The sequence below is a fragment of the Geotrypetes seraphini genome, chromosome 13 (genome assembly GCF_902459505.1).
Source record: "Geotrypetes seraphini chromosome 13, aGeoSer1.1, whole genome shotgun sequence".
Taxonomy (NCBI): Eukaryota; Metazoa; Chordata; class Amphibia; order Gymnophiona; family Dermophiidae; genus Geotrypetes; species Geotrypetes seraphini.
Window position 1 is genome coordinate 66,889,469 of NC_047096.1, and position 12,147 is coordinate 66,901,615.

Here is a 12,147-nt window from a genome sequence, read left to right on the forward strand (position 1 = left end):
TTTTCCTTCATTTGAAAAAGGTTCATCTCCTGTAAATTAATGCCATGGAGAACATCTGGAAGCTCTACCCTCAATTTCATACTTTAAAAAGACCCCTGATAAGTGGACTGAGGAATTGGGAGTGGAAATTAGTGAGGGATTGTGCCCTGAGGAAGCCCGAACAGGGTGAAACATGTTGGCGACTCTGTCCCTTTTGGCTAACCACCCAAGTTAAGTTAATCACATAATCTATAATTATTTATTGAAAATATAGAAAATATATCAAGACAAGCATAGCACATCTTATATTAATATACCAGTGACCCGATGATGATAGGGGGCATAAAGCCAGAAGTCATGAAAGTTTATTGAGCTTCTGAGGGCCTGGAGAATTCATTGTAGAAACAACTGTGGTATAGAAGATATTCAGGGGAGGTTTACACTACACCATCCCCCTAACTGTGTTGTAGAATGCATTCTTCTATAAAGTAGTTACACATCTAAGCCTTATATAGGTATTGAAATATGGAGCATATTAATGTTTTTCAGAGATAGTATAAGCAGCCTTTGGTTCAGAACAAATGACTTCTAGAATCAGGGGGGAAATTCTTGTGGCAATTCACAGGTGTCACATTTAAACTATGTCTTGCCATGGTCACTTATCTTGTTGCTTCAGGTGTATCCAGTTTCAGTAGTAAAATGGTACAAATCTTTGTTATTCTTGGCAGTATAATGGAGGAACAGCAAAACTACCCAGACTTTGCCTGAAACCCATTTGGGGCTGATGGACCTGAAATGAACTTAAAAGAAGCCTTTTGTATAGGGAAAGGCAAGTTCTTGTAACTATGTTGTGGGACCTCACGATATTCTGTTGGTTTGAAATTTGATCATAAAAATGAATTTAAGGTTAAATGTCCCTGTTTTCATTTGGGAAACTCCTTGCCCCCTTCTCCTGATCATCCTTTTTCAATTAACACATTTTTCATGTTTTTGTGAATAAAGGAATGAAAGAGAGGATTTGTCCAGGAATTGATATATTAAGTGTGCCAAATCCAATACCACTCTCCTCGCAGGTAGAGCTTTCTGGACAGATTGAAGTTTATGGGGAAAATGTGGTGGTTGATTCTGTGTCCATGGCAATTGAAGTTCTCTTGTGCTGTTTGCAAGAAGACCATTGCATAAGTTTCTCCTGGCTCATGCATCCTAGTTCCTTGAGGAGCTTGAAGAGGTCATTACGGAACTTGATGCCAATGAAAGCGTAGAGAAAGGGGTTGAGACAGCAGCGGAAACAGGCCAGACTTTTAGTGATATCTTCTGCGATATCCAGCTGCTTGCTTTTCTCGCAGCTTAGGGTAATGTTGAACGATGAGATGGTCTTCACCAGCAAGACACTGTTATATGGCAGCTGGAAGACTATGAAAACTACAACCACTGCAATGATTACTTTGATGGCTTTGTACTTTTCAAAGTTTCGAGCCTGGTTCAAGGTGTTGATGATCATGGAGTAGCAAAAGGACATTACTAGGAAAGGGATGAAAAAGCCAGCAACCATCTGAGAGATCTTCAGGATGGCACCGAGACTCTGGATGTCATCTGAAATAATGGTGCAGCGATCTGGCATATCTGTCCCACTCAGAACCTTGCTGTAAATCAGATCTGGGATGGAGAGGAAAAAAGCCAGAAGCCAGATGAAAACACTCGACAATTTCCCAATGAAGAGAGCCCGGGAGCGGTGGCGGTGGGCTGAGGCAGCCTGGACAATAGCAAAGTAACGATCAAAGCTGATAAACATAAGCAGTAGCATCCCGCTAAAGAAGCTCATTTTGTAGATGCAGTTGGCTATTTTGCAGAAGTCCCCAAAAACCCAATAGTGGGCTACACTGAAAGCCCAGAAGGGGAGAGTGCAAAGGAAGATTATGTCAGCTAAAGCAAGGTTCAAGAGATACAAATCAGTCATGGTCTTGAGCCTCTTAAAATAGACATAGGTCAGCATAACCAGACTATTCCCGAGGAGTCCTATCAGGAAGATGATGGTGTACATGATTGGAAGGAACCAAGCACTGAAACTCCGAACATCACTTTTGCTGCACTCTAACTCATAGTTGGTATAGTCTAGAGAAGCTGTGGTATTGCCTTCATAATCATCCATTTCAATGACATCACTGGCACTGAACTATAAAAGAAAGGGAAGAGAAAATACCTCCATTAGCATTTGTTTGCATTTAAGGTTCTTCTAGTGATTGTGGTATCATTATGAGCGGCATACAATAAAATAATAAATTTAATGAAAAGGAAGGCAGTTAAAAACCCACTTTTCTACTATGATTTTTTTGAAAATGACCTCACTTTTATAAGATTAAGGCAGGGCTGGCTTTACCACTAGGCCAGTGGTAGGCAAACTCATTAGTCAAAAGAACCAAAATCAGCAGTGGAACGATTCAGATTTTTTTTTGAGAGCCATACCCCATGCCTGCATGCGCTACGACGGCTACGTCAACCCGACTGACATCAGTCAGACATCGAGTCTTTTTGCAACGCTTATTTGGGCTACAAATGAACCCCTGCCGGTTCAGAGAATTGTATTTAATTGATAGGTATTCATCAAGTTTTTTTTCTGCTTTTTTATGAAGTCATAACACCTCCATCAGGGTTGTTGTTTTTTTTTTTTGTTTAAATTTCTTTACAGGACTGGAAATATATATATATTTTTTTAAAGAGAGAAAACAATTGGAGGTATCTGTTAGGCAGTGCTTCTAGCTAATTTTGATGTCTTCTCACTTCTGCATCTGCTTAACCACATCCTGTGGTGTCTACCTGGAAATCTGCTACCTGAAGGTTGAGAGAGAAGGCAAGGAAAACCACAACAAACATTCACTTTTTACAAACTATCAGCAGCAGCCGTTGTGCAACCAATGAAATGAAAACATTTTTTTAAAAGTTCAAGAACAGTAATTTAGAAAGAATAGCAGGTCTACTAGCTCCACACTGGAGAGAGAGGGCTCTATTACATCTTATGATTAAGGTGAAGTGTAGTTATCAATTTTTTTGATTTATATGACCACAAAGACCCAATGCAATTTTACAAACAGTAAGAAAATATCAAGCTTAAGAACAAAAGAATAGCCTTACTGGGTCAGACCAATAGTCCTTCAAACCCAGTAGCCCATTCTCACGGTGACCAATCCAGGTCACTAGTAGGCCAAAACCCAAGGAGTAGCAACATTCCACGCTACCGATCCAGGGCAAGCAGTAGCTTCCCCCATGTCTTTCCTTCAGGAGATTGTCCAAATCTTTCTTAAAACCAGCTCCATTATCCACTCTTACCACAACCTCTGGCAACGCATTCCAGAGGTTAACTATTCTCTGAGTGAACAAAAAATTTCCTTCTATTGGTTTTAAATCTATTTCCCTGTGACTTCATCGAGTGTCCCCTAGTCTTTGCAAGCCTCATACCTATATTCCACCATACAGCTTAGAGTTTGCATATATACTCTTTTTACTGCTTAATTTCTACTGAGTGGCTGATATCTGATGCTAACTGAGTTTGGGGCTGTGATCATAAGCTATTACTGACTTCTCTTATACTGCAGCATTAAGGGTCAGCATTTAAATAGTCTCTCCCTTCCTTAAGGTGTCCTGTCTGCCAGCTCTGCAGCCAGGCAGATAGCCAGTCCATCCCCCTTCCCCCTCCCAGTGGTGCAGGAAGCTGGAGCTACCAATCCCTCCCTCCGTTCCCCATGGTGACTTTCACTTCTGCAACCAACCAGCCTGCCCCCTTCCCGTCCTGGTGCCCCCTCTATTGCAGGCCTACCTTATGTTCCTGGTGGTCTAAGTCAAGAGTGATCCTTCTACATTCCAGCCTGGCAGTCTCTGTAGCATTAAAATGGCTGCCACAAGCTCCCAAGGCAACCTCACTAGACTCAGCAGTCTCGCGAAGTTGCCACAGGAAATTGAGGCAACCATTTTTATACTAAGGAGACTGCCAGGTGTATCTGTGCACACATGTGGCTCCATGTCTGTACATTTATACATATACCCCAGATTCTACATACAGGATTACATGCATTGTTATAGAATACACTCATCTGTGAAGAATTTAGGAGTGGGCATAAATGTCAATATTCCTTCTAAGCACCATTCTGTGAGGGTGCACCTAAGCCAGTACTGTAACTAAAGCGCCCTGGACAAAAACACGCTGACATCGCATGTTGACAATCCCCTGCAGGACTTATGTTCGCGGCCTTAAAACAGTTCTTGTTAGCGCTCTGGGTATTCAGCAGTTTTCACACACCCCACACACCCCCAACAGGAGCGCAAACACTTGTAAGTTTAGTGTGTGTGTGGGAGGGTTCCCCACGCCCCTCCCTCAGAGCGCTAACAGGAACTGTTTTAAGGCATAGCACATAAGTCCTGCGTGGGATTGTTGGCACGAGATTGTTGTCGTCTTATTGTCCGGCGAGATTTTGTCAGGTCATCCCTAAGCCATATGGCGTAAATGGTCAAGACTAAATTTTAACAAACAAAAAGAGGCACTGGAGATGTCAAATTGAACCTGTGGTGCCAAAATGGAAGGAGACGTACATAGATGGATCAGAAACTGGTTGGCGGGTAGGAAACAGAGGGTAGGAGTGAAGGGCCACTACTCGGACTGGAGGAGGGTCACGAGTGGGGTCCCGCAGAGCTCGGTGCTCGGGCCGCTGCTATTTAATATATTCATAAATGATCTAGAAGCAGGGACGAAGTGTGAGATAATAATAATAACAGTTTATATACCGCAGGACCGTGAAGTTCTATGCGGTTTACAATGAATTAGAAAGATTCTACAAATTGAATGGAACATTCATAGTTAGAGATTAGTGGTTAAATTTGCGGATGACACCAAACTATTTAGTGGAGCTCGGACAAAGGAGGACTGTGAAGAATTGCAAAGGGACTTGAACAAACTAGGGGAATGGGCGACGAGAAGGCAGATGAAGTTCAACATTGAGAAATGTAAAGTATTACATGTGGGAAACAGAAACCCGAGGTACAACTATACGATGGGAGGGATATTATTAAATGAGAGTACCCAAGAAAGGGACTTGGGGGTAATGGTGGACATGACAATGAAGCCGACGGCACAGTGCGCAGCGGCTGCTAAGAAGGCAAATAGAATACTAGGCATAATCAAGAAGGGTATTACAACCAGAACAAAAGAAGCTATCCTGCCGTTGTATCTGGCGATGGTGCGTCCGCATCTGGAGTACTGCGTCCAATATTGGTCGCCGTACCTTAAGAAGGATATGGCGATACTCGAGAAAGTTCAGAGGAGAGCGACACATCTGATAAAAGGTTTGGAAAACCTTTCATATGCTGAGAGATTGGAAAAACTGGGACTCTTTTCCCTTGAGAAGAGGAGACTTAGAGGGGATATGATAGAGACTTACAAGATCATGAAGGGCATAGAGAGAGTAGAGAGGGACAGATTCTTCAAACTTTCAGAAAATAAAAGAACAAGAGGGCATTCGGAAAAGTTGAAAGGGGACAGATTCAAAACAAATGCTAGGAAGTTCTTCTTTACCCAACGTGTGGTGGACACCTGGAATGTGCTTCCAGAGGGTGTAATGGGGCAGAATACAGTACTGAAGTTCAAGAAAGGATTGGACAATTTCCTGCTGGAAAAGGGGATAGGGGGGTATAGATAGAGGATTACTGCACAGGTCCTGGACCGGTTGGGCCGCCATGTGAGCGGACTGCTGGGCACGATGGACCTCAGGTCTGATCCAGCAGAGGCATTGCTTATGTTCTTATGAATGCTACAACTATCAAAGTCCCGACAAGGATCCAAGTTTCGGTGACTCCGTCGCCTTCCTCAGGGAACAATAGGGTACTTGTAATGCCCTATACCTCTTCACTAGCGCAAGCAATTACTCTAACCTGCTGCTTGCGCCGACCTGGCTCCCTCTGAAATCACTTCCAGGTCATAGGGCCAGGAAATGACATCAGAGGTAAAGCCAAGGCTGGCGTGAGCAGCAGGCCACACTGGTGAAGATTTAAAGAGGTATGGAGTGGAAAGTGAGGGCGCGAGCGTGGTGTGTGGGGCGCGGAAGGAGCGGATGGCAAAGAGGAGGGTGCCACCACCACAGGCGCATACTACTCTTGTTACGCCACTGCTCCAGGCACATGCATGTTGAGTACTCTATTTCTTACCTTTAACATATACAGGAAAACCAAAAGAGCAGTTCCTGAGAGGTACATGTCTGCAAAAAGAAAGAATAGGAGATTTTTAGGATTCATATTCTGCCCTTCTAAATGTGTGAGAATGTGTTGTTTCATAGCATGGAAGAGCAAAGCCTTGCTTATTTGTCTTTACATGCACATTCTCCCCAAACCTTGTAAAATCAGGGCTGACTTTGTATTTTGTTGTTATAAATGTATTTGTGTCAAGTTCTTATTTTAACAAGTGTCTTAGGTGAGTCACAATATCTGACCATATTACAATATAATTGTGTCTCTCACAGTGGCATACCTAGCACATGTGACACCCGGGGCCCATCATTTTTTGACCACCCCCCCCATTTGTATAAAAAATATGATTTTTAGTAACAATCCACATATTGCACAAGAGTGTACCTAGGAAAAGGCAGCATCTTAAACACTGCAGTGAGCACTAGAACACCAACACATACATTCAACCTCCCTAGTTTTAAGGAGATTGAATCCTTCATTAAGACCATTAACATCAAGGGCTCTCAAGCAGAAACAATCTCACCTTTCATCCTTAAACATTATTTTTCACCATTTTTGGTCCATTTATTCTTGCATTAATTACTAAAAGCCTTCAACAAAGTATCATGCCTCTAGACTGGAAGGAATCTATTATTCATCCCATTATCAAAGATCATAACCTCAGCCTGAGGTCAAATCAAACTATAGACCAATTGCAAACATCCCCTTCCTTGCGAAGCTGACTGAGAAGGTAGTTTTTATATTCAACTGTTTTTTATTGTTTCAACAGTAAACAAGCAAATACAATCAGCAGAGACTTCAGTAAACAACATTGCAACTTCCCCCCTCTCCTTCCCCCCCCCCTCCCCAAGAGTCCAGTGCCAGAGCAAGAACTGAGAGTCCGAGTCAAACTTAAAGATTCAATAGTCTGCTACGAGCATGCGGGGTGAGATCTTGCCAGAAACATTCCCAGGTCTGACGGAATCTACGACCCGGTCCACGATCCAAGTCTCCCATCAGTCTCCGCTCTAGCGTTGCATGGATTATCATCAAGGATCTCCATTGGGCATAAGTTGGGGGAGCACGGGTCAGCCAGCTAGTAAGAATTGCTTTGTTTCCCATCAAGAGAACTCTGGTTATGAAGGCTGACATTCCCTTGGGTTTAGGCGTGGCTATATTATAATAATCAAATAATGTTCTCTGTTGCGGAAGCCAGCGCCTCCCCCAAAGTATCGTGATATAGTGTCCCAGGTGTCTCCAAAACTGTAGGATTTTGGGGCATGCCCAAAGCATGTGCCCCAAGGAAGCATGAGCCTGGTTATATTTCGGGCATGAATGAGACGGCGTAATCCCCATCCGGGCTGCACGTTCCGGAGGAATATAGAGTCTCAAAACAATTTTCAGTTGCATTTCCCAGTGAGTGATATTAGGAGATGTTGAATAGGATTGGGCCCAAGACTGAGCCCTGTGGTACTCTGTGAACTATGGTGTTCCTAAGGCTCTGTCTTGGCTCCTACCTCAATCAATGCTTTTCTACATTCCAGTTCCTTCATGGAACAAAAGAGGATGGAGATTAAAGTCAGATTTATTCAAGGTGCTCCCAGGAACTGTACCTGATGCATTTCGCCAAACAAGGCTTCCTCAGGGGCATTGTCCGTCATGCCCCTTCTCTTGTTTAAAAGCGGACTGAAAACCCACCTTTGTGATATAGCGACCCTTGGGGGGATAAATGCTGGCAATTGCCTAACCTCCGGTAAGCCTTTCCTTTGGCACCTCAGCCCTCAGTGCATGTCTTTAAGCATTGCAATTTCTAAATATCAGTAAATGTGAAAGTAATCACTTTCCTAGGTCATTTTTGCCTACTTCTTCACCACCATATGTTGGGACACATCCTATCCTGCTTTGGAAGTCTGTATCTATTATGAACATCTACTTTGACACTAAACTCTCCTTTAAGCTTGAGACTGACATCATTGTTCATGCCTGCGTTTTTCCATTTATATGGATTCTCTCGGTCAAAGCATGCTTGTCATAGAAACTACTCTGTATTTTGATCATCGCTTAATTTTAGACTAAAATATCTTCTACTGGTCCAGTTCATGGTTGTAAAATTATTATACAATACTTATTGTCATGATCATGTAACTCCACTTCTCATTTCTGAACATTGGTTACCAACTGTGGCTTGGCTCAAATTGAAGATTTTTGTTCTAGTCTACAAAGGACTGTCTCCCGGTGCGATTGGCAGTATATCAAGTCATTGTAAATAAATAAATTGTGCTGGAAAAGATCTGGGGGTAGGGAGAAGGTATTGACTATGCTGGTGGGTTCAGAAGTTGGGGAAAGGAATTGATTCAGGGGTGGGGGATGATCTTGTGATGTTTAGGGTTGGTCGGAGTTTGGGGAAGGGGGTTGGAATTGGGGAAGGGAAAGGTTGGCTATATCATGCAATGTAAGTGCTGGAATCTGCAGTGTAGATTATGAAATCAGCATCTGCACATGTATTTTCCAGCACATATGTGTGTACAGATCTGTGAGACCACACTCTTTTCTGCACATTCACATTGATTAAATTACTGCTGTCCCTCTACAATGCTGGCAAAATACACATATATTTGTTATGTCCATATATGGATTTTATAAAAGGCTCCACATTCAGCAAAGCCTTTTGTAAAATATCAGGGAAGCTGAGCATGTCCTGAGCTGGACGACTGAATTCCTTTCTCTAAAACCCATCTAACATGCCCTTCATATGTCATAATCATTAAAAAAAAAAAAAGAGTCTAAGCAGAGCTGAGAGCCTGTTTCTATTATCACAAGTGCAGTAACTGAATTCTTCCTGCCCTGCCCTGTGGTTTAGGCACAAGGGATGTGGAGGCTTAAGAATTGAAAGACTTCTACAGCGGTGTCTCTTCATTGTTGGGCTCTTTGAGTGAGCCCATGTTGTTCTATTTCTGCTCTGCATTTCACTTTGTGATGAACAGCTTGCATTGTTGGTGTTTCCTGTCATTCCAAACTTTTAAATTGAAGACAAATTGAGAAAATTGCTAAAAATAATTTCCAGGTGTAACAGCCTTTAGTTATGACAGGGAATGTGCTGTTTGGGCATAGTTCAGCTTCTCGAGTGCTCACTCTCATATAGAGTTTGATATAAAGTGTATTGCAATGTGATGACAGACAAAAAATTGTTCTCATCATATCCAAATCTTAAATCACAAACTCATTCAGAAGAGAGCTGGGATATAAATCACTATTTCTCCATGGAAATGTTTTATTTTATGTGTGTGTGTGTGTGTGTGTGTGTGTGTGTGTGTGTGTGTTTTTTAAGAGAACATTTGATTGGTGTGGGTATCAGCAGCATAAAATCTGCTTTACTATGTGGGATCTAGGTAAGTACTTGGGACCTCGGTTGGCCACTGTTGGAAACTGGGATTGACCTTCAGTCTGTCCCAGTACAACAATTCTTGTGTTCTTATGTGAGCCAAGTATAGGACAATCAAGCCATTGTGACATCACTGATGAGGTTGGCTCTTAGGCATTGGTGAAATGAGGCATTATGACATCACAATCTCAGCTCTGGAATGTTGCTAATCTTTGAGTTTCTGCCAGGTACTTGGGGCCTGGGTTGGCCACTGTTGGAAACTGGGGATTGATGGACCTTCAGTCTGTCCCAGTACAACAATTCTTGTGTTCTTATGTAAGCCAAGTATAGGACAATCAAGCCATTGTGACATCACTGATGAGGTTGGCTCTTAGGCATTGGTGAAATGAGGCATTATGACATCACAATCTCAGCTCTGGAATGTTGCTAATCTTTGAGTTTCTGCCAGGTACTTGGGGCCTGGGTTGGCCACTGTTGGATACAAGATACTGGGCTTGATGGACTTTCAATCTGTCCCAGTATCATAAGTCATATTTTCTTAGGTAAAAATTGTCTGTCAGGTTGTCACAACAGAGAGGTAGAGAACCGCTGTTGTAGGGTGATCATGACTGTAGAATTGATTAAATTCTTGGAGGAGGAATATGAGGGGCTCAGGGACCTGAAAATGACTTAAAGGGTGCAGAGGACTGAAGGTTCACCAAGGGTGCCCAATAGTTTTGCACCAGCCCTAATTTCAGTGAAGCTGTACAGTATTGCTGTCATCTTTCAGGGCTCCTGTTAACACAGCTTCCATTCTTCCGATTATTAAGCAGATGTGTGATCATATGGATAAAAGATTTCTAAAACAAGGGGGAAGAAAATTCCAACGTGGTTTGCAGTAAAACAAACAGCAAGCAGAAAACAACAAACAAACTGCAGATAATGTACAAGATGCAGGCGTTGTTTATTAATAAAAATGCAGTAACATATACAACCTTATAGCCAATCAAGGGACCCGACACGGTCCGTGTTTCGGATAACACGCCTTCCTCAGGGGTCCATGATGGTTAAGGTATAAAATAAACCGCATATGAGATAACAAACAAAAGCCAGTATCGAACAAACATGGTCGAGCAAGTCCTGGCATTTGTTATCTCTTATGTGGTTTATTTTATACCTTAACCACCATGGACCCCTGAGGAAGGCGTGTTATCTGAAACAGGATGTCTGGGGCGGTACATGGAGAGACCGCCCAGGAAAGAGACTTGAGAGTTCTGATCGACAAGTCATTGAAGCCCTCGTTCAATGTGCAGTGGTGGCGAAAAGGGCAAACAGAATGCTAGGAATGATTAAGAAGGGGATCACGAACAGACTGGAGAAGGTTATCATGCCGCTATACTGAGCCATGATGCGCCCTCACCTGGAGTACTGTGTCCAGCACTGGTCGCTGTACTTGAAGAAGGACACGGTACTAACCGAAAGGGTCAAGAGAAGAGCGACTAAAATGGTTAAGGGACTGGAGGAGTTGCCGTACAGTGAGAGATTAGAGAAACTGGGCCTCTTCTCCCTTGAAAAGAGGAGACTGAGAGGGGACATGATTGAAACATTCAAGATAATGAAGGGAATAGACTTAGTAGATAAAGACGGGTTGTTCACCCTCTCCAAGGTAGGGAGATCGAGAGGGCACTCTCTAAAGTTAAAAGGGGATAGATTTCGTACAAACATAAGGAAGTTCTTCTTCACCCAGAGAGTAGTAAAAATCTGGAACACTCTTCCAGAAGATGTTATAAGGGAAAACAACCTCCAGGGATTTAAGACAAGGTTAGACAAGTTCCTGCTGAACCAGAATGTACACAGGTAAGGCTAGATTCAATTAGGGCACTGATATTTGATCTAAGGGCCGCTGCGTGAGCGGACTGCCGGGCACGATGGACCACTGGTCTGACCCAGCAGTGGCAATTCTTTATATTGTTATGCACAAATTGCATGAATGAACTGTTAAAGACTGCTTCACTACTCCGCACAATATAGACAATTTTACCTTTGAGTGTCAACAGTTTACCAGATTGCTAAAGAACATAAGAACATAAGAAGTTGCCTCCGCTGAGTCAGACCAGAGATCCATCTCGCCCAGCGGTCCGCTCCCGCGGCGGCCCATCAGGCCCATTATAATCTTTCTCTACTCCTATCCCTATCCTTGATTCTTATCTGTACCCCTCAATTCCCTTGTTCTCTAGGAACCTATCCAAACCTTCTTTGAAGCCATGTAACTTGTTCTGGCCTATCACAGCTTCTGGAAGTGCGTTCCACATATCCACCACTTTTTGGGTGAAAAAGTACTTCCTAGCGTTTGTTCTAAACCTAGAACTGTACTAAAGAAAGTACAGTATTGGTTAGCCAAAGATAAAACTTTTTTTTTTAAAGGAACTCTGTGAACAGTATTCAGAATGTAAAGATACTTATTGTATATATGAGAAAATGAAAAATGGGCAAGTACAAATGTTTGAGGATATACTAACTTTTCTGCAGCTTTGCTTCTAGTGCTAATTCTTAAAGGAGATTCAGCTTAATGAATCTATTAAAACTATGTTGAGAAACCA

General features: G+C 42.7%; 1 protein-coding gene across 1 annotated transcript; it reads right to left on the reverse strand.

Annotated features, from left to right (window-relative positions):
- Nucleotides 1–265: 265 nt before the first annotated feature.
- Nucleotides 266–2,035, reverse strand: CCR7 (C-C motif chemokine receptor 7). Its single transcript, XM_033919092.1, has one exon. The coding sequence runs from the start codon at nt 2,018–2,020 to the stop codon at nt 1,079–1,081; it is 942 nt and encodes a 313-aa protein (XP_033774983.1). The 5' UTR covers nt 2,021–2,035; the 3' UTR covers nt 266–1,078.
- Between the last annotated feature and the right edge of the window lie 10,112 nt (nt 2,036–12,147).

Bases quoted from the DNA above. Each gene is read 5' to 3' on its own strand.
- CCR7 (XM_033919092.1), bottom strand. From the start codon at position 2,020: ATGTACACCATCATCTTCCTGATAGGACTCCTCGGGAATAGTCTGGTT.